Source organism: Lethenteron reissneri, chromosome 10 (genome assembly GCF_015708825.2).
Source record: "Lethenteron reissneri isolate LAM-NWPU_2019-01 chromosome 10, ASM1570882v1, whole genome shotgun sequence".
Taxonomy (NCBI): Eukaryota; Metazoa; Chordata; class Hyperoartia; order Petromyzontiformes; family Petromyzontidae; genus Lethenteron; species Lethenteron reissneri.
Genome location: NC_083788.1, coordinates 9,486,195 through 9,509,510, shown reverse-complemented (window position 1 = coordinate 9,509,510; position 23,316 = coordinate 9,486,195). Strand labels below are relative to the sequence as shown.

The window sequence follows — 23,316 nt, the reverse complement described above, 5'->3', positions numbered from 1 at the left end:
TACCGAAAGTCAGCCATTTTCAGTTTCTCGTCAAGAACCTCGTCAAAACCACACGAACGATGACGCAATGTGTGTATCAGAGCTAAACCACGCTCATTCATCTCGGAAATCACTCTTCTATGCAACGCGAGTACAAATATTCTCAGTTTAGGCAACTAAAATAAATAAGATCCACTCTACTGGTGTAATCCACCTGGCGGCAATTGGCTGTCCTTGCCTATGGCAACTCATTCGATACAGCTTCATATGGCAAGTTTCCCCACGTGCATATTTAGTGTTATTGGGATATTAGCAGGGCATGTTAGTACAGCACAGACTATTCTAAGACCGTTTACTTCGATAGCATGCAATAGCGCAACTTTGTGAAAGAAAAAAGTAAAAAATTGTACACGACTAAAACACTGTCCTTCATTTTTGGAGACCACTGCAAAATGGCTTAGGATAAAATGGCCGACTGCTCGAGTAATATTACAAACACAGCCAAAACGGACCCGAATCTGTCACAAGATACCCTCTCAAATCTTACACACCGTGGTATATTACTTTACCAGGACCTTAATGCACTATGCAAAAGGCCAGTAATATGTATATTCGACATATATATAAACAATTCATATCATGCCAATATGCAAATTACAAGAGGTTTGCACAACAATAGGTGTCGTGTACCCTGCCACGGGAACATTGTGCAAATAGCGGCGATTATCAGGCACAACAAGCAACAATAAAGTTTGAAATATGTAACAGCATACAAACGACTCTGAAAATATTATACGTTAAAAAATTCAACGCGTTCACGCTTGGCTGTAACTTTGTCACGTGGATTTGAGCGCATTATCAAAAAGCAACCCCCCCTCCGTATTGAAAGCATTAATTAAGGTAAACCAGTCAATGGGTCCGTACGTGACCATCTTGATACTCACACTGCTGGTTGCGCTTGTCTCCAGCATTCTTGAGCGGGAGGCACACAGGACAGTCGGGTCGTGTGCAGTTCTTCCAGTGGGAGATGATCTGCCTCGATGATGCGCAGTGAGCCACTGCCAAAAGGAAGAGCCCCATCGCGGTTAGTAAACGCAAGATCGAACCGAGGTGCGCGCGCGCTGCCAAGTCAGTAAGGTGCATGTGGAGACCTCTTAGGCAAAGGGTGCTAGCATAACCGTAGATTAATATCCAATCATCATGTGGGGGCCACTGTGCCGAGATATTAACTTCCTCGCCTGGCATGCAGGAGGTCGTGGGTTTGATCCCGACCCTCACACCTGTATATTTGGAGTTTGCATGTTCTCCCCCTGGTCGCGTTGATTTTTCTCCAGGTCCTCCGGTTTTCCCCTCCACATTTAGAATCAACGTGCATTTAGAGTATTTGGCTACTTTAAATTCCCACATTAGTCACTTCGTTTACCAATCACTTCTGAAAGAGCTATATAGCTCATTGTGCCTTACCTGGTAAAATAAAAAAGTTAAGTAGTTTAAAAAAGTTTCAACCATAAAACTATCCTTGCTTCACTTGCCTGTTTTGGATATTATTACAGCAGGGAACAATCCTTTTTCACTGCAATGTAAAAAACTTCCTTTCAAAAACGAATCAATGCCTAGGAATGCTGACTCAACTATTCAGAAAAACTACCCAGACTTCCTTAAGCTTAAGAGTTAATTAAATTTAAAAAACTATGATTGGCCAAAAGTTGTATTGCAGATTTTGGTCCTTCCTGTTGGATATAGGAACCTTATTTGATCTCTGCCTCTTACTTAAATTGAGGTCATCCAAGGATATCGAAACATCCGCTGACTAAAAGTAAACACCTGATGGGTATGTTAAAATGTGTGGCTCAAAAGCACACATTGCTACTGTTTGCAGCGTTGATTTGGCACAGGATGTTACAAAAGTGTTCCCACTTCTGGCTTGGTCAGTAATGTTTGTGCGACTGAAAATATAAAACCAAATTGGTTACTCGACTGTCTGAATTCGCCACATATATAATTTTACCAATACGGCCAACACATAAGACTCACTCACTAAAGCAACAGGTTTGGCTGCACGAATTGTAACAAACATTTAAAATATATAATAACATAGGTATTTCTTTCGTATTTATCCTTGAGAAATGTTGACCAGTGAGTGGCCCTCTCAAGTAAAAATGACAAAGAGGGTCACCACAAAACTGTAACTTCCAAGCATCGGTCTATGCATGGACCTGTTTCAGGTTACACCTACTCAAGATGGAACTACCTTGTGATGCACGTAAAACTTTAGAAGCAAGTCCGTGACAAAATAGAGTGCAGAGTACCAAGGCCAAAGGAAACTTGCGAAAATACAAATTACATGCAAAAATACAGCCGCTGGCTACAACCTGAAAATCTAAACAACCGTTTTGGCAAACGAGCATGCAGTCCACGGTGCATGCCAGCAACTGAGGCATAGCTGATCGACACCAGTTTTTTGACAACAGGACTCTTCAATATAGTGTGCAGGCCCTGTCAGGAACACAACTAGAGACAATGGAAAGTGATAGAAACAAAGAGTGTGATGCAGAGAAGCCACATTGGAAACAATGGCATTTTTGACACTGGCCATGCAGCATCAAATGCTATTGCATTATTATGATTATGCTTATTATAATGGTTAACACGGTAAAGCCTCAACGAGCTTAAAGACTTTTTCAGGAGGGTCCTACAATATTTTTCTCAACTAAAATATTGCAAAGTGAACCGTTGTCACCTCAAGCGAAACAAGCTTGCAAATTGCATGTCACCTCTCCCTCCAATTGTCAATTGCTGTGCACGCAAAGGCCTGCGCTCCTTCAAAGTAAGCGGGAAACATCCAAGAAAAAACTTTGCGGATGACGGCAGCAAGAAGGCGGACACGCTCACCTTGGCAGGACTTGCCGGCTTGACAGTGCGTCATGTGGTTGAGCACGTTCTTCATGGTGCGGCAGTGCGGGAGGTTGCAGGGCCGCACCTCGCCATTGCCCTGCTCGCGTCGCTGGCACTTGTGCGCGTGCAGCAGGAGCACCAGCTGCTGCTGGATCAACTTGCGCTTCTCGGGGTCGGCCGCCGGCGTGGAGGCCAGGCCCTGCGCGGGAGGTTGAGCCAGTCCACCCGCCTGCTGTGGCTGGGATAGTGAGTGTGTGGTGTGTCAAAGGACAAGAGGATCAGGCATACGCAGCGAAAAGCAAAAACACAAACGCAGAGAGATGTAGCAGGCGATTCAAAAACACCTCCACACAAAAATAAACAAATACTATTCTAACAGATCACTGGTACTCCAGAATTATGTAGGGGTACGAGTTAATTTAAATGCAATAAAACTGTCTCCATATTTTAACCTTACAAATGATGCGTGTGAAGAATCTATATTTTGGACAAACATAATATCCCCAAGTGCAGTATTTCCAGTTCAAAATGTTATCAATTTGTATCTGGGATTTCCTAGAGTTCAGCGGGTCCACCACTTTTTCCATATTCTTACCAGCAAACAGACAACTCTAGGCTTTGCAGAGAAGTTGGCTCAGCCTAAAGGCTATCCCAAAAAAACACCAACACTAATCAACACAAGTATGTGAATGACTAACAGCAGCGTGCACGTGCAGACAGCCAACAAGCGGAGTTGAGCACGGGAAATGCCACTGAAGCCGCCTCTTCATCAATCACTACACTCCACTAATCTAATTGCACTTAATCAAGTGAGTTGTGAGTAACACATATCTTCACTTCGTCGACATATAGATGCTGACAAGTTCCATCCAAAAAGGTGGAGGCCCCTGAGACACTGATTAAGGGGTCGTCAATGACAGGTCAATCACGCCACTGCTCAGGTGCAGTTTATCCTACAGGCATTGGGCTCCACAGCCTCAAAAGCTCGCAACATCCAAGACCCCCGACTTAACATGTCCCAGTTTTAATAATCTCAGAGAAGCCAGGTTCATACCTAGACAAATGTTCATATTAGTCAAATGCACCGACGCCTCCTTCCCTACTATCATCAAGGTAATATATTTTGCCTGTTTTGTGAAGGGAATCTGGCCCTAAGTCTTAAAAGTTTAGCAGGAAGGGACAGCCAATTAGTTTGACCAGAGCACAGATGTATACATAAATGTAAATATTTATTGCATCACAGTAAGCTTATAGACTTTTTATCAAAAGATGAAAAAGTGGGTATGCAGACGAAACCACATCCTCATTTAAGGCACGCCTATTGACTGTACGCGTTAGAACAAAATAGGCTATCCAAGGCCAACTCCAGGAATTAACAGTCCACTGATGATCAAATAACAATCACCCAAGGAGATTCATTACTGGTGTGATCATTACTGTTCATTTTTTAGAGGGTGACCCCAAAATGCACATGCTATATAATTATTTTTGTATTACAGGATAAATATATATAACCTTTGGTTCTTTCGGTAAAGTCACGTCGGTATGAAATAAAATAAATCACGACGTTTCGGGCGCAACACAAGCGTCCGTCATCAGGTGGGAAAGCATTTTATTTTATACCTACGTGACTTTACCAAAGAACCAAAGAGTATGGATTCCTGCAGTCACGAAAACTTCAAATCAAGAGGATAAATAGAGAAAATATAAAAACACTCACGGGGACACGCTGCTACTTTACATCAACTCTGCGGACTTATCTTTGTGCTTGATGTGTCTGCTACACGATGGCTAAAAGTTAATTCTCAGGTGAACAACAAAAACATATCCATTCCTTTGATAAGCATAGGCATTTTTAGGCCACTTAACCCTGGCTGCCTGGATAACTTTTCAGGAAAGAAACACTCAGCAATGGATGAAACATTTTAATTTGCGTAGCTGAAACTTTCTTGAATTACTACATTTTGTACTGATATTTTCATCCAAGCAACTCATCCTAAAGACATTTCCACTGCTATGTACTAGCCAGTTTTGCTACGTTTAACACGTGGGCTTTCGCGACCAATATGCAAAGGTTTTTTTGGGTTAGAATGCGTAAAGATAATTTTCCAGAATCAACATTCTAGCAAATCACCCGATGAAGATGGTTGCAATCACCAGTCAAACGTCATACTCGAATTGTAAATGTTGTGAGTTTATTCTCTAACACACCGGTGTGCTGAAGTCGTAACCAATTGCCAAATTTTGTTTACGCGATACACCTCTCTAATTGGATGTGTCGGGTGGTGGTGGGTTAACGATACATTTATATTTACATGATCGAACCCAAAAAAACCTATATTATTAACAGCTTGGCTCCATCGCAATATTAGTAAGCATGGCACTCGCGTGCACATCCACCAGTGCCGAGTACAGTGCATGAGTTAATGTCGGCAACAGCGGCTGCATACGAGCACATGGAGCATAAGAGCCTACAACACCTTACAGGGATTTCCAAACCACAACTATTTTAGAGCGCACATCAATTTTGCATTAAACTATAAATACACACATTATGTATGTGCGGGCTCCACTCTTTCTTGACCCTATTGACAGAATTACCTAACAAAACAAGCAATCGATTTTCTGCTTAATGCAATCACTGGATTGAAATGTGTGGTATCCGATATACACACTGCATAAAAAACACACAAATGCATCAACGTATCAATGCATACACTGCCTGTAAAATGAAGACATGCTAAAGTGCAAGTTTTTATAAAGAAAGCCAACCGAGGGATGATGTAATTACAACGAAACCACGGTATGCAATACCAATCGAACCTGATCAGAACTGAGGATGGTGTCAACATGTTAACACCTTCATTTAATAATGTACAAATAATAATTCCTGATACACAGCAACCTATGAGCCTCGTAGAACATTAGGATTCTTTTCGGTTTACCTTTTGACACAGGAGCTGGCTAAGACCAAACCAAGTACGAACACCAATTCATAAAAAGGGATTTTTGTGAAACCATATTTGCCTTTGGTGGAAGAACAAAAATCTAACCACTTGACGTAAAAAATTGTTTGATAGCGGTGGTTAACCCTAGCGCTTTAGTGCACAACATCGGAGGTTTTGGCTTCAAGAGCTTGATACAGGTATAAACCTCAAGCCAACAGACCCTTCCAGCGAGGGGTTAGTTTGAGAACTTGTCACTCACTATGTAACAGAGTTGCGAAGTATTAAATTAACACTATCCTACCACATTTCATACCCGAATAGACCCACCTTGCCATTACATGCATACACCTTACCTTCCACCTCAGCAATAGCTTTTGAGTGATGTTTGTCGGTTAATATCTTCAGCCATACACATGTGCAACTACTGATAAAGGCACTACAACTAAATCATTTCACTGTATTAAAATTCTTCAATCAGCAGTGTTAAAAGGTCAATATGTTCAGCACAACTTGCTTATTAAGAAAATGAATAAATGCTATATGTGGAATAAACTTGGGTTACCTGCTTGAAGACTATACATGAAATGTCTATTTTTTTTATAAACTTAAATTACCTGTTCGGAAAGCATTAAAATATTTCTATTTTAATTGCACAATCACATTTTATGGGAAACTGTTTATTAATACTAAGTATGTTCAATAACAAGTAAAAGCGTACCAAACAAAACTAAAAACACGTGCCAGCAATTTTAACACCGCAAGCATAAATATAGAAAAAGACTCCGAATGTCCATAAAATACTTTCCCTACAGCAAAGCATTCCCACCGAGCTCACAAGCCTAGGATGACCAGAACTGCCTCGTATAGCTCCTTATTCATCTATCATAAGCAATGGCCGGATGACGGCTGTGCATACCCCTCCTCGAAGCACTGGATGTAGTTATCAAAACAAATTCGAATCCACATTCGGCAAAATTAGACTTTGTTGTGCGTACAGAGTAAGCAAACCGACTGCACTACATGTGGACGTTTATCGAGAGAGATGTCGCAAAGAGCTACAAATTTTACTTCCAGGTATTAACCATCAACCAACAATCTCAAGCTGGTCAGAAAATTATTGCATGTGTAATAAATGGCAGGTGGGAAGAATACTCAACATCCCTAGTTCGATTAATGCTGACATGGTCCTATTTAAAGAAAATGCATCAAAACAGCACTTTTGCGCTTTAAATGCTGCCCGCTGCCACTTCGCTTCTTTTGGTACGGGAAGCAGGAACATTAATGTGTACAAAACTTCACTTTCGCACTGGCTTAAGCAAGGCCACACCACTGCCTAAAAACGTTTTTATTAGTAATAGGTTTTTACCCTTTTAACTGGCACAAAATCTGACACCTTTATACAAGGCATCATGTTTGCAATAACCTCAACACAAGAAGTCAAAATGCAAACAAAAAGAAACAACTCTGATGATGATAATGATATGCACTGTCCTTGAAGTTGATTGGTCCACACCCGAGACAGCTTTCTTTAGAGCCTAGTCTCCATTGGTGTTGGACCAGATGACGCCAAAAGGCGTACAACTCAAAGACAGCGCACTATTAGAGTATTGAGAGCTCGGGGTAAGCATTTACACTATGAGATCTCCTTTACCGAGAGTTGTTTCTTTTTGTTTGCATTTTGACTTCTTGTGTTGAGGTTATTGCAAACATGATGCCTTGTATAAAGGTGTCAAATTTTGTACCAGTTAAAAGGGTAAAAACTTATTACAATATTTTGCCACTGGTAAAGGAGATCTCATAGTGTAAACGTTTTTATTAACCATGAGTAGCACTGCATTCCTGCAGATATTGACTTACCTCAGCCAGTTTTCATCAGCCTCGTTTAGAGAGTATGAACATCTGTGTCGTTAACATTGGTTATCGTGCTTTGTTTAGGGAAATGGAGATATTTAGAAACACACCTATTGATGCGCATTTAATTGTTCGCTCAATAGTCTGCTGCGTTAGTTACGCACACAATGCAACAGTGCCAATTAATTTGCACGCATGGTGTGGATCTTCCACTCATCTAAACGGTTGGGATTCCTGATCAGCATTTTCCCGCTCAAAAATTGAAGTACTCCAATTTGTACTTGTGTTCTAATTTTCAAATAATATTCCAATTTCCCAGATTTCCATTTAAAAAAGTGTGAAAACATGAAAACTCCCATTTCCAATGTCAGCAAATGTTCCCTGTAAATAAAAAGTCAACTCTCTCTTTTACTGTCATTTTAAATTGCGGGAATATGCTGAACATCCAGCATAAAGAAGGCCTCACATGGATGGCGGCATTGGTGTCGAAAAATTAGGAAATTAGTAGATACTGTTATTCTATACCCTCTTATTAGAAATCAGTGAAAATAAAATCTGCGGTTTTGCACTTTTATTGGGCCTATAAACTTTAAATAGCAAAGGCTTCTCTCGTATGGATCGATGATGGACCCTTGAACCGTTGTGCCAATGCCACCACACACACATTTCCACCCAAGTGACGATATGTGCCACTGCAACGCTCTCGGCAGGTGTGGCAATGAATCAGTCCACGGCGCTCACCATGTTGGCCATGCTGGTGATGGAGGTGTTCTTGAGGTCGCTGGGGAAGCCCGGCATGCTGTTCATCATGCCGCCCTTGTTCTGCATCGTGCTGCCCATGGCCGCAGCGCTCAGTTGCTGGTTGGTGGCCTGGTTGTACTGCTGGCCGTAGGCGCCACCTCCCATGGATGGTGTCATCTGCAATATGCACACAGCAAGGATTATGTGAGAACTTTTTACAAGCGAGTGAGTTCATGTGAGTGATGGTTTTCACCGTGTGCAACAAGGAACACACACAAGTGCGAATGAGGAAATGAAGACAGAACTGACAGGGGTTAGTTAAGTAGAACATTGCAATGACTGATGGAGGATACCCTGTTAGGACACAACATTTAAATATAATAATTATTCAACACTGTGCAGCCTCATTTTTGCAGAATTATACAAACCTACAAAGTGTGTTTACGTTCATTTATACTACACCTTGTTTTCCAGAATGGTTTTCACATTGGAGCACACCCACTACTGTTCAAATATGCACTTGTATTCATATTTTGCGAACAACACAAACAATAAAGTGCCCTGATGCAGGCTTCCAAAGACTAAGAGTTAGGTATATCCAGTGCACCAACATCAATTTACACCACACACCTATGCCGCGTCGCCAAGCCACAAAAGCAAAGCAACATCTCTTCACATCCAAGAACTAATTAACCACCGCAAATCGTCGTCCAAGTTAAAGCAAGCTGTAGGAAAACTACGTTCACCTGTGCATCAAAATATAAGGGTCCATAAGCATTCTACAGTAAGAATATTTACTCGTAAGTGGCCGAAACATCGCACCGATGTCCATGCTTCGGCACAACATTCGCACGTGCAAACATTGTTTACAGCGTCTTGCAGCAGCCATTTTGTTTTACTGATAATCCCAAACTAGTTTTTTTTTGCAAGTAGAACACTGCTTTTAAATCGCGAACCAATATCCATGCAATACGGATGTGCAGTTGTTAAAATCCTCACTCGCTAACGCTTAACATGCAATGTGCGAAAACTCTTTCAAGCCCATTCACCAATGTAGATTTGAAAACCTGCAAAAATGTTCCGCCAATTTTGCACTGGGATACATAATTCGACATTGCACATTACCCACAACAGTGCCACCAAGATTTTAACATTTTCACAATAAAACAGGAGTGTTTGCGAAATTAAAGGCTTGCCTCTTTACAACGTACAAACTGAAACTCAGAGCTACAACCATTGAATTGCAAATACGTATTATCCTTACACGCTTCATTATTTAAAGTTTGCAATGCACTACACATGCGTTGAGAATTATTTTCAGTTTCCGTGTATGCATAAACACCAAGGAGATGATATATATACAACGTTTCACAGTCAAATGGTCTCAAGTCATAAGCACAGCTCCATGCTAAAATACCTCTGACGAACACGTTTTGCAAGCTACGCAAAAAAGATGCACGTGCTATACTCAACTACTGTACTTTCTGGCTCCTCAAACATTGCATGGATGATAATGCAGATGAAACAACCCAAAATGCATATGGCTAAGAAAAACATACATTTCTAGTTATCAAGAAGAGGGTCTCGCTATCCACTACCACAAACAATCGCTTTCACCAACCAGTGCTTTCACACTTACTTCAACGCACCGACAAACTACACAATGTAACCGGCACCTTTAAGCATATGCGTTTTGGTGAAGCGTGGGCCGAAACGCACAATACAAGGCACAGTATCGGCTGAGCCACCAAAACCGGTCTAACACGGACAACAATGCCGATCAACAACACCGATCCGCTCGCTCCTTTTTTTCACACAACTTCTCTCTCAAGCAGATATCACACACACACACGAGCAACACAGGACCCACCCACCCAACCCGCTCGCACGGAAGGCAGGCATATGCATTAACACACGCACCACGGACAGACGTGGGGTGGGGTGGGCGAGCAAGGCCGTGCCTTTTAAAAGCACGGGGCGTAAACACTTTAAAATGGCGAGACACGCTTGTGAGAAAAAACTTGTACAATGCCCAACCCCACACGGGCCTCAATCGCTGCTGCTGCTGCGACTTCTCTAAAGCTGCGTGTGTTGCAGGCCTACGCTTTCCCCAATGCCTAAATAACAATACAAAAACCGACACCCCCCCCCCCCTTCAAATGCCTTCACGGCAATCCACTTGCCTGCAGAGATGAAGTGTTGTTGTTGCTGTTGGGTTACACTTCGTAGGCGCATTTATTTTGTCACCAGTTTAATAATCCGCAGCCATCGTCAATTCGACTGTTAGATGATCAGGGCCCTCCAACGCCGTCACTATTGGGAGGTTGATATTGATTATTGATAAGCTTTCGTCCATCCACTGCTGGATGAAGAGAGGAGTGGTGGGGGGGGGTCCCTAACCAATCTTCACATCTCCCCCGTTTATTGCCGGCTGGTGATTGACAGCTCTAAACACTCGCTACATTAAAGTACAGTATGCTGCGTGCTATGCATACACTACTGGCGCTGCTGCTATATGCACCTACAGTGCGCACTAGATCCTATGCATTGCTACACATCTCGTATATGCTACATCGCATATGCACAGTTCCACATTCTTACGCGTAGGAGCATTGTAAGGCAAGTGTAAGCACGGATACGGATCTGCGCATATGCGAGCAAGCACTTTACACAGGCTGCTATAACGAGCATGCACCCACCGCAAAATGATACTGCACGCGTGGCGAACGTTTCATTTCACGCAAATACACACAAGCATGCATCGACGCCAAACACATGCGGTACACAAAACACGCTCACGAAGATAGAAACACACACGCGCATACCATTGGCGATAACACAGTCAAACGCACGCGTCATTATATAATACACAACACGGCTGGCTAATCCGGGGCACTGCAATTCACCTCTCTTAATCCCGACATGAAAATTCTAAACCCCGAGCGAGCAACGCGGGGCCTAGCGGCGGCTGATGATGATGATGGCTACTCAACGTATCGCCACTTGGTGCAACATCAGTCGCATCAAGCAGCAGCAGACACCAGGCAATGCCACATTCTCTCAGCTCCACCGGTTCCCCCCCATAGGAGGGAATCATCAGTAGTTTCAAGCAGCAGCAGCAACCACATCAATAGTTTCAAGCAGCAGCAGCAGACACCAGGCAATGCCACATTCTCTCAGCTCCACCGGTCCCCCCATAGGAGGGAATCATCAGCAGTTTCAAGCAGCAGCAGACACCACATCAGTAGTTTCAAGCAGCAGCAGCAGCAGACACCACATCAGCAGTTTCAAGCAGCAGCAGACACCACATCAGTAGTTTCAAGCAGCAGCAGCAGACACCAGGCAATGCCACATTATCTCAGCTCCACCGGTCCCCCTATAGGAGGGAATCCCTACACCAGGAGGTTAGGTGGCTATCCCCAATGCCCAAGCAGCACCGCTCACTCACACGTTCAGGATATCCCCCCACACCTCCCCTCCTCAATAAGGACAGATAAACGCAACATCTTCGTCATTACATCACCGTCGTAAGAGGAAAGATATGTAACAAGGATAACGTGTTTGAGGAGCGTTACCGATCAATATCGCAATCTCAAAGTGCACGTACAGGCTCCAAGGCCTTCCCTTTTTCTTTACTATCTGTCCGTATAACTTACACATCTGTAAATATTCACGGTTCTGTCTGACGGATTGAAATGCCGCTATAGACGCCAAAATCGATGCAAAAGTAGAGCACTGGGCAGTGCAGCAAACATTCTCCCATTCGAACCACCTCTCCCGCGCCCCTACATGGCCCATTCAATTGGTCCCCATTTACTCACACTTGCAATAACAAAGACAAAGCTTCACCCCCCTCCCCGTGTAGCCTTAACAGACTGTGATGGGGCAAGTGCTGTTAGCGAGCACCTATTAAGACCGGCACGGCACACGAGGGGGTGGCCAACACCACACGCGGCCGCCTTTGTCTCCCCAGTGACGATGTTTACAAAACACACACACACCAGCCACGACGGAGGATACACGTCTCGAACACCACGTCCAAAAGAAACGCAATCGTGTTTGAATCTAAGTTGTCCTTCGCATACAACAAACGCAAGAGGCCAACATTTTTCCAACACAATGGCCTGAAACCCCCCCCATTCCCCAGTCGAAACTTGTGCGTTGCGAGTGACAAACTAAAGCAGGCAACCCTAGCAAATAGTTGGTATTGACGGCATCACTGGAGGGCCCCCCCCCCTCTCTCATGTGCGAGCGGTTGTGTGCATGAACCAGCGCGGACTACGGGGGGTAAAAACCCACCACCACCCACCAAACCCCCCCGTTCTATGGCACAAGGGGCAATGATATTTCTGCACGCAGCACCCGCGTTATACGCGTGTGAGCGGCGGCTTCCTTTGTCCTGCGGACGGAGGAGGAGGGGGCAGCTGGAGGAGGAGTGGCGTGAGTTAGTAGAGGGGGGTGAGGGGTGGTCATGAGGGGTGGTCATGGAGAGGGGGGGGGGGGAGCTGCGTTTTACAACCCAACACAAGCTCTATTTGGTTGCGTGTTTGAGAACGAAAAGAAATAACACCGAATACGAAGGAATCTTTTCGCGGTGGAAACAAGAGACGCAAACACAGAGCCATCACACCTACCTTGTTCATGGCACCGGCCTGAGACTGCGCCAGGCCCGGGTGATTCCCCGGCGTCGCCTGGGCCAGGGTCTCGGCCAGGAGGCTGTTGGCTCCCACCGTGCCCTGGAACTGCATGGCGGCACGGGGAGGCGCGGGGCCTCCTGCTCCTCCAGCCATGCCCCCCAGGCTGTTGGCCGAAAGGGGCCCATTCAACATTTGTCCCTGTTGTCCGCCTTGCTGCTGCTGCTGTTGCTGCATCATCGTTTGCGCATTGCTGTTCAGGAGTGTTTGGTGGCCCTGCCCCATGCCAGAGTTCATGGCATTCTTCACCGCCGGATTCAGCATTCCACCTTGCATGCCCACAGAGCCAGGGTGGCCTTGCTGCTGCTCGGGCCCCCCGTGGCCGCCAGGTCCTCCCTGCCCACCTACCCCAGCCAGCATGCCGGGAGGTGAGGTGAGGCCACCCTGCGCCGCAGGGCTTTTCACGGCATTGCCCAGCACCGTGGACACGTTAGGACTGTGCTGCTGCTGCTGTTGTTGCTGCTGCTGCTGTTGCCCAGCGCCGACGGATGCCGAAGACTGCCCGGCAGCCTGGCTCTGAGCTGAGCCGGCGGTTCCAGAGGCTGCACCGGCACCACCGCCAGGGCCCAGGTTGGAGGTGCTGCCAGCTCGTAGCAGCTCGGACAGCTGCTTGTGCTTGGCGGCGGCGTCGTGCATCATGGACGTGGCGCCCCCGCCACCCATGGTTCCCGGCTCCCCGCCGTTGGGCAGCCGGGACAGGGGGTCGCTCGACGGTATGAGTTCATCTGGCAACTCGCTTTCCAGCTCGAACAGCACCGAGCCGAAGGCAGTGTCTGCGCGCCAAGTCGGGGAGGAGAGTGGGGGGGGAGGGTTTGGTGGTAATTAGCAACGTGGAACAAACATGTGCAACGGTTGTCCGTGTGGATGTTGGTGGAAACCGGTGGTTAATTGTGGAGTTTGCTGCTGGGTGGGAAGGTGGAGGAGGGGGGGGGGTGAGCTTTGAAGGCTAAAGGCAGCGCGCGGTGCACGGAGGAATCGCGTGCGAACACGCGCACGTGCATAACGCACCGACACAGGCGCGCGTGCAACATTCGATTCGTGCACTAATGCACGAGACGACACCAGCACGCGTGTGCACAGTTATGGGCCCCCCTTGGCAACACTCGCATCACAAACATCGTTGAATTCGGCGTTGGCGATTTCTGCAATTCTAAACCAATCGCGTCTCTTTAAAGCGTTTGTCTGTGCCAACAAGCTTAAAATCTCATAACAGTATAATTGCTGTTTTATAGCACTGTATGCATTAGACTACTGTATGTGTATCATGTGCACGCGTAGCGTGTAGACTTAAAAGGCATACGCGGTCTGGATTTACAATGCACACCGTGCAATGCAACCAAACATTACACTGACGACACCAACAAACCCCCATTTTCGCAACACATACAGAGGCGCATGCTATGTCGCAGTTTAACCAACTGAACCATTCACAATATTGGCACTTCGCATCAAATAATTGCGATGTCATGCATTTGCCCAACAAAGCACGGTCCACGACTCCCTTTTTCAGGATTGGTCCTGCGATTTGCACGTTCTGGCCAATTTAAAGCCCCCCCCCCCCAACACTCCCCCGCTCACCGAATTTAAGTAATTCAACTTCCCGCCACACCACAGAGGACGGGGACGTGGGGACGAGGGTTAACGAATGCCACCAGTCCCCCCTTATCGTCCCCCTATCCCGTCCTGAGACGACCCTGCCGACCCGGGGTATCCCCCACCACCACCATCACCACCACCCACACCACCATCACCACCACCCACACCACCATCACCACCACCCACACCACCATCACCACCACCCACACCACCACCATCACCCACACCACCACCCACACCACCACCACCACCCACACCACCACCCACCACCACCACCCACCACCACCACCATCACCCACACCACCACCACCACCCACACCACCACCACCACCCACACCACCACCACCACCAACCTGCGCCGTCGCTGGCGGAGAGAGTCGGCGAGGAGATCTTGGGCCGCTTGGCGGCGGGAGGTCCGTCCATCAGGTTCTCGGCCATTTTGCAGCAGCAGCAGCCTCCCCGTGGCCAGAGATCATTCGGAAAACGCCGTCGCACACGAGCCCCTTCAGTCGAGACTTGTTGCTGCTGCTGGAGATTTCCCTTTAAATCCTCGTCTTATTTCTTTGCCTTCGAGCGCGAGCGTCTTCCTCCTCCACCTTCCTCCCCCTACCGTCCTGCTCCCCTATCGCTCTCTCTCTCTCTTCCTCGTATTCCCCCTCTCCTCTCAAATCACTCGTATAGTGAGTGGTGTCGTCTGTCTCGGTTGTTCCAACTCAATAAAGACCGTCGTCGTCGTCGTCTTCTTCTTCCTTAAATCAGTGGCCCCCTCGGGCAGTCCGTACGCGACGCAGCCATGGCCGGTGCGGTCCACCTCGTCGTGGCCGCACGCCCGTCCCCCCCACACCCACCCCACCCACCCTAGCCCCACAACCTCGTCGTCGACTTTGTTTCTCCTCCTCCTTCTCCTTTTTCTCCTCGTCGTCGTCGTCCCAATAGAACCAATCGCTTCTGCCTCTCGCGAGCAGCCGGGGTTCCTCCTCCTCCCCCCCCCCCCTTTCTCGGCCTTCCTTCCCCACCGCCGACCAGCCGAAGGCGGCGACGACGACGGCGAAGAGAGCCGTGAAGGCGGCTCGCCGTCCCGTGTCCTGGCCGATCAGGGCATCGTCAAACCCTCCCGAGGGATGAGGGAGGGAAGGCCGGGCCGGGAGAGACAGACGGGCCCCGCGGGGGACGCCCAAGCTTAGGCCGAAGCCTTACGTCTTACCTAGCGCCCCTGCCGACGAAAACACTACTTTGCCCGCAGATGAAGGACGCGTAAAGGGGGGGCCCCCCCGAGTCGAGATAGAATTTTGATTTTTTTTTTTGCTTCCGCTGGACGACTCGACGGTTATACTTGAGATTTACGGTGAAAAAATAAAATATAGGGGCTGTTGATTAATTATTTTATATTTATTTATCTCCTCCCCCCCGCCTTGCCGTGTAATCACCTCGTCGCTGAAATCCAGAAAAAAACTGAAAAAAACCCCCAACCTCCCTCCACCCGTTATCGAATCCGCGAAGCTCGTTTAAAATAATAAAAAAAACGTCAATAAATAATTCTTAAGCTTTCTTTCCCAAAAACGAAAAATAAAAATAAAGCGAGCGAGAAGGGAGAGAGAGAAAAAAAATCCAAAAATGGTGACGGCTCCAACCGGGCTGCAATGGAAGCGAGGCAGCGAACGGCGCGCGGCGGCGACGGTCGAAGCGGCCACGGCCACACACGGCAGCGACGCCAACCCCCTCAACAAAACACAAAGAGCGACCAACGAAGAGCCCTCCCTCGCTCGTCTAAGCGCGCGTACGGAGGGGCACGAGAGGCACAGCGGAGGCGACGGCGAACAGCAGACGAACGGCGACTGCCGCGCTGCGGATGTGTGTCCCGGCGGCCGAGACCGCGGCTCCCGGGCGGGCGGGCGAGAGAACCTCCAAACAAAATGGCGGCTGTTGATCTTAAAGTTTTACGTTCGCCCGAGGAAGCCAACAACGGAGGAGCCGCGCAGCCCGACGGAAACGCACGAAGCCTCGACGGAAACGCACGAAGCTAATCCGATTCGCTCTCACCCCCCACCCCCCAATCCAACCCTCCCTTTTCCTCGTGCCCCCACCCACACACGCGTAGCCCCCACCCACCCACACACACACACACACAGGCCCCTCCCTCTTTTAACTCCCCCCCCCCCCTTTTTGTTGTATGTAACAACGCACACGTTCGTTACGTCACCGCGCAGGCACACACACGTCTCCCCTCCCTCCCTCCCCCACTTTGAATAGGCTCCGCCCCTACCCCTGTATAGCCCCGCCTCACCCTCCTGCAAGCTCCGCCCACTCCCCTCACAAGCTCCGCCCACTGCCCTCACAGGCTCCGCCTTCGCCACACCCATTCGCTTTACCTCTTGCCCCCCCCGTCATCTCACCGATGCACCGATCAGAAGTAACTCGAACTAAATTTCGATTTAAAGCTTTCGTGACTGCAGGGATTCATCTTCTTGGTTCTTTCGGTAAAGTCACGTAGAATGGAAGTAATAAAATGAAAAAAATAAAACATAATTCTCACGACGTTTCGGCCACAACGCAAGCAGCCGTCCTCAGGTGTTCTCCACTTGAGGACGGCTGCTTGCGTTTTGGCCGAAACGTCGTCAGAATTATTTTATTATGTTTTATTTGTATTATTTTATTATTTCCATTCTACGTGACTTTACCGAAAGAACCAAGAAGATAACAAGAACTACTTATATTCTTGTTTTTTTCGGTAAAGTCACGTATAAGGGAAAAAATAAAATAATACAAATATAAAACAATAAAAATGATCACGACGTTTCGACTGCAACACAAGCAATTATCATCAGGTGTGAAATCCACACCTGATGATGATTGCTTCACACCTGATGATGATTGCTTGTGTTGCAGTCGAAACGTCGTGAGAATTTTTACTGTTTAACGTTTTTTTATTTAATTTTTTCCCTTCTACGTGACTTTACCGAAAGAACCAAGAATATGAATCCCTGCAGTCACGAAAGCTTTAATTCAAAACTTTAACTAGAACTACTTATATTATTGGTTCTTTCGGTAAAGTCACGTAGATAGAAAATAAAATAAAATTGTAAAAATAAATTAAAATGAAAAATAAAAGCAAAAAACCACGACGTTTCGATCGCAACACAAGCGGGTTTCATCAGGCGGAGAGATGAAGACCGCTAGTGTTGCGATCTAAACGTCGTGGTTATTTCCTTTTATTTACAATTTTATTTTATTTTAAATCCACGTGGCTTTACCAACCGAACCAATAATATGAATTCCTGCAGTCACGAAAGTTTTAAGTAAAAAATATAACTACTTAGTTTAACACGTCGGCTTTCGCGACCAATATAATCAATAATATAGGTTTTTTTTGTTGAGTTAGATTGCGTAAATATAAATTTGTCGTTAAATCCGCCACCACCCGACACGGCCAATCAGTAAGGTTTGTCACGTAAACAGAACGTGCCAATTCCTTACTAGTACGGCACACCGGTTGTGTATTGGAGAGCAAATCCACAACATTTACTACTACAATTAACTACTACACTCAGTCTCCTTTCCATTCTTGCCTCATGGAGCTAAATGCCAACGTCGAGAGATCTTGCTCGCCACGAAGAGAGGGCGACAAGAGTTGCGGTTCGTGTCGCTTTGACCTATCTGGCCCATAGTGTGTGGGGTCGCATGGCCGGAATCGCACCGTTTGTTGGCTTGTCAACTTCCATAATCCGACCAAAAAAAAAATAGAAATGCAATGTCTCCCACAAAATATCTCCACGTGATTAAAAAAAAAATTACATTGCATAATTTTGCAGCGGCATTTATTCGGTATGAGTACGGTAAAAAAAAAAAGTTTTGGACCGGTTTCGACGACACACAGCGTCTCATCGGCAGAGTTCGGGTTTGCTTGGAATCAATGCTGGGGAATTTTCCAGACGTTTACACGGTGTCCCATAACGATGGTGATATAAGAAGAGTATTACTCTTTGGTTCTTTCGGTAAAGTCACCAAGGTAGAAAAATAAAACAAAAAAGTATATATCACGACGTTTCGATGGCAACACAAGCGGTCGGAACTCCCACAATGTGGTCCAGCAGTTCCACTGCTGGATTATTTTTTCCGCCTGAGGACGACCGCTTGTGTTGCCATCGAAACTTCGTGATATATTATTTTTTGTTTGATTTTATTTTTCTACCGACGTGACTTTACCGAAATAACCAAAGAGTATGGATTCCTGCAGTCACGAAAGCTTCAAATCAAGAAAGAATAATATTCTTTGGGTCTTTCGGTAAAGTCACGTAGATGGTTCAAAGAAAATAACAAAAAACTACGACGTTTCGATCACAACACAAGCGATCGTCATCAGGAGGAGAGAGGAGTAAAGATGGGGACTAGGCTCTAGGCTCTAAAAAAACCGTCTCGGGTGTGGACCAATCAACTTCAAGGACAGTGCATATTATTATCATTATCAGAGTTGCTTCTTTTTGTTTGCTTTTTGACTACTTGTGTTGTGGTTATTGCAAACATGATGCATTGAATAAAGGTGTCAGTTTTGTACCAGTTTAAAAGGGTAAAAACCTACTACTATATTTTGCCACTGGTAAAAGAGATCTCATAGTGTAAATGCTTACCCCGAGCTCTCAATACTCTGATATTGCACTGTGTTTGAGTTGTACGCCTTCTGGTGTCATCTGGTCCAACACCAATGGGGACTAGGCTCTAAAGAAAGCCGTCTCGGGTGTGGACCAATCAACTTCAAGGACAGTGCATATTATTATCATTATCAGAGTTGCTTCTTTTTGTTTGCTTTTTGACTACTTGTGTTGTGGTTATTGCAAACATGATGCCTTGAATAAAGGTGTCAGTTTTGTACCAGTTTTAAAGGGTAAAAACCTACTACTATATTTTGCCACTGGTAAAAGAGATCTAATAGTGTAAATGCTTACCCCGAGCTCTCAATACTCTGATATTGCACTGTGTTTGAGTTGTACGCCTTTTGGTGTCATCTGGTCCAACACCAATGGGGACTAGGCTCTAAAGAAAGCCGTCTCGGGTGTGGACCAATCAACTTCAAGGACAGTGCATATTATTATCATTATCAGAGTTGCTTCTTTTTGTTTGCTTTTTTAACTACTTGTGTTGTGGTTATTGCAAACATGATGCCTTGAATAAAGGTGTCAGTTTTGTACCAGTTTAAAAGGGTAAAAATCTACTACTATATTTTGCCACTGGTAAAAGAGATCTCATAGTGTAAATGCTTACCCCGAGCTCTCAATACTCTGATATTGCACTGTGTTTGAGTTGTACGCCTTCTGGTGTCATCTGGTCCAACACCAATGGGGACTAGGCTCTAAAGAAAGCCGTCTCGGGTGTGGACCAATCAACTTCAAGGACAGTGCATATTATTATCATTATCAGAGTTGCTTCTTTTTGTTTGCTTTTTTGACTAATTGTGTTGTGGTTATTGCAAACATGATGCCTTGAATAAAGGTGTCAGTTTTGTACCAGTTTAAAAGGGTAAAAATCTACTACTATATTTTGCCACTGGTAAATGAGATCTCATAGTGAATGTAGACTGTTTTATCGGGTGTAGTGCTAGGGTCATTAACGAAGTGGGCGGGGCTAATAATGTGAGAAATTCACATTTTTAAATCCTTTATATTAAGTTCACTTGCGTGCTTGCTTGCTTACGACCGTGCAAATCTTTCGGTCGTTTTTTAACCCACTTCCCGTGATCCAATCGAGCTGACATTTTGCACACAGACTCGTTGTGCGTGACAATTTATTTTCGTAAAAATTTGTTTCCATAACTTTAAACTTTTTAGGATTTTTTTTATATTTAATTACCAATTGCTTAATGGTGGCAGGCAATCATCTGACCCATAGGTGGCAGCCATCTCAAGCCAGAGGACGAGAGGACTCTAGCCGCCACGCATATAAAGGATTTATAGTGAAAAACTTTGTTTTTACGGGTTAATTTTTTTTCACATTAACATCACTAGCCCCGGCCACTTCTTTATGACCCTTTGGCTACACCCATTTAAAACCTTTTAAAAGTCTGCCTCAGCAGCAGACCATGCTTTCCCATTTGATGATGGACGCTTGTGTTGTGCCCGAAACGTCGTGATTTATTTAATTTTATACCTACGTGACTTTACCAAAAGAACCAAAGAGTATAGAAATTAGCATGTTTTATGTAAGATCAGAGAACGGCGTCCGTGACAAGTGCGTGGGTGGCTAGGTTAATTTGAGAGATTAGCATGTTAATTTAAGATCGCAGAACCACCGCGACGCAGAGGTCGTCGTCCGTAGGTGACCACGTTGGCGCGAGAAATTCAACCTGCTAATGTGAAATCGGTGAGCCGAAGCCACGGGGTTAACATCTGAAGGTGGCAGGAAGGGAACATCACAGCCAGTTGGACTTAAAGTGGTTGATAACGTCCTTCCAATGATTGATAAGTTTGTACCCATCTTCTCGGTTGAAATTGCGTCCCTGTCGAAATATATAGATGGCTTCATGAACGAATCTTTGTTGATAGCCAGTTGGTTTGCAAAGTACCTTTGTCTTAGAGAAATCAATTTCGTGTGAGCCCACCGCATTAAAACAATGATCAGCCACGGCCGAGGTATTGGTCCTCCAGTGCTTCAGATCTGCCTTGTGTTCACGAACATGGTCCGAGACATGTCGCATTGGGGAAACTAACATGATTCCTTGCAAAAGGTTTAAGTTTGGTGTTTGAACATCTTAACACCTCCTGTTTTATTGCCATAAAGGGTACAACCTATTCTTATATTCTTTGGGTCTTTCGGTAAAGTAACGTAGACAGGTTCAAAGAAAACCTATCTACATGACTTTACCGAAACACCCAAAGAATATAAATTCCTGCAGTCACGAAAGCTTTAATTCCTATTCTTATATTTTGATACTGGCAAGGGAGGTTCAAATGACGATGGTATTACTAACAACAGCAAAATACATATCGGGAACGTGCATGGTTCTTTCGGTAAAGTCACGTAGGTAGAAAAATGTACTAAAAAATTATATATCACGACGTTTCGATCGCAACACAAGCGGTCGTCCTCAGGCGGAAAAAATAATCCAGCAGTGGAACTGCTGAACCAGGAAGAATCACAGCGATAGAGGAAGAATCACAGCGATAGAGAGCTGTGTTTCTTGCTGGTTTAGCAGTTCCACAACTCTCTCGCTGTGATTCTTCCACTGCTGGATAATTTTTTCCGCCTGAGGACGACCGCTTGTGTTGCGATCGAAACATCGTGATATGTATTTTTAAATGTATTTTTCTATCTACGTGACTTTACCGAAAGAACCAAAGAGTATGGATTCCTGCAGTCACGAAAGCTTCAAATCAAGATTGAACGTGTATATTGAACTTCGTTCGTACCGTACGTAGCCGACCGTGCTTATTTATCGGAGGTTGGGAACATTATCTTAACACTGGCTGGAATTTTTATTTAAAGCTTTCGTGACTGCAGGGATTCATATTCTTGGTTCTTTCTGTAAAGTCACGTAGAAAGGAAATACTAAAATCATACATATAAAAATATAAAACAATTGTTTTATATTGCCGGATCAAAATAAAACAATTGTTTTATATTAATATTATTTTATTATTTCCTTTCTACGTGACTTTACCGAAAGAACCAAGAATATACTGGCTGGAATATTGCATCTTAAGCCATTCAATCCCACGTGCACCCAACCTCCAACAACGTTTCCTGGCAGTAAACACGGTGGCAAGCCTCTCCATCCCACACCCCACACGATGGCAGTATGAGCAACCCAGTCCCACCTGGGCCCCGTGGTCCACCCATATACTGGAAGCGATCCACTGCTGGATGGAAACGGGTTCACCGGGGGTTATTCGAACACAATTCACCACCGCACCGGTTGTGTAGCAATATTGGTGGGGGTTTTTTTAATGTAAAACATGCCGGATCAAAATAAAGTGCATGCTAATCGAGACCACGATACGCTGGCCTCTAAGTATATCAATATGCAACCGGCGGCATGAACAAATATTCTTACTCATGCTTGATTATGTACGCTAAAATTAGTGGATAATTGACTCGAATGGCAACGCAGGGATGTAACAAATTGTGGAGGTGTGAATCTTATAATACGTCCCGGTCTAAGAGAGCTACGCATAATGATGCGCTTATTCACGACCACGTTAATTGTAACGATTCGATTACTATATATTCTAATAGATTATTATAAACTCATGCACGCAGATTCACCACCCAGAATACTGTGGTGAGACATAGCGAGGCCCCCTCCACATAGCCCCGCCCCCTCCACATAGCCCCGCCTCCTTCTTCATACCACGCCCCCTTTTCTAATAAACACGCCCACATCACTTTAGCCCCCACCCGCCGAATATGCTAATTATATGCTAATCAGATGTAGATTAGGCTTCGTCGATCAGCTGCCCCCGGGGAGGGGGGTGGAAGCGCGACGACTCATTGGTGCGTTGCAAACTGACGTCATCACGTTCGCCCCCGCCCCCTTAAACGCCCCGCCCCTCGCTTTGCCTCCACGAGCCAACCGCGGGGGAGGAGGGCGGGGCGGTTGGGACATGCCGGCCATCTTTGTCAGG

The 23,316-nt window shown here is 45.7% G+C and overlaps 1 protein-coding gene across 5 annotated transcripts in view; it reads right to left on the bottom strand.

Annotated features, from left to right (window-relative positions):
- CREBBP (CREB binding protein) overlaps positions 1–16,692 on the bottom strand; it is a 52,199-nt gene extending 35,507 nt beyond the window's left edge. For 3 of the 5 annotated variants that reach the window (XM_061548839.1, XM_061548841.1, XM_061548840.1), the window contains exons 1-5: positions 15,058–16,692; positions 13,049–13,881; positions 8,415–8,591; positions 2,872–3,112; positions 924–1,037 (exon numbers count right to left, since the gene is read on the bottom strand). In XM_061548839.1, coding sequence (XP_061404823.1) covers positions 924–1,037; positions 2,872–3,112; positions 8,415–8,591; positions 13,049–13,881; positions 15,058–15,142 — 1,450 coding nt within the window. In that variant the 5' untranslated portion in view covers positions 15,143–16,692. The remainder of the gene's footprint in view (positions 1–923; positions 1,038–2,871; positions 3,113–8,414; positions 8,592–13,048; positions 13,882–15,057) is intronic. The other 2 variants (XM_061548842.1, XM_061548843.1) reach the window with 1 other exon arrangement.
- Between the last annotated feature and the right edge of the window lie 6,624 nt (positions 16,693–23,316).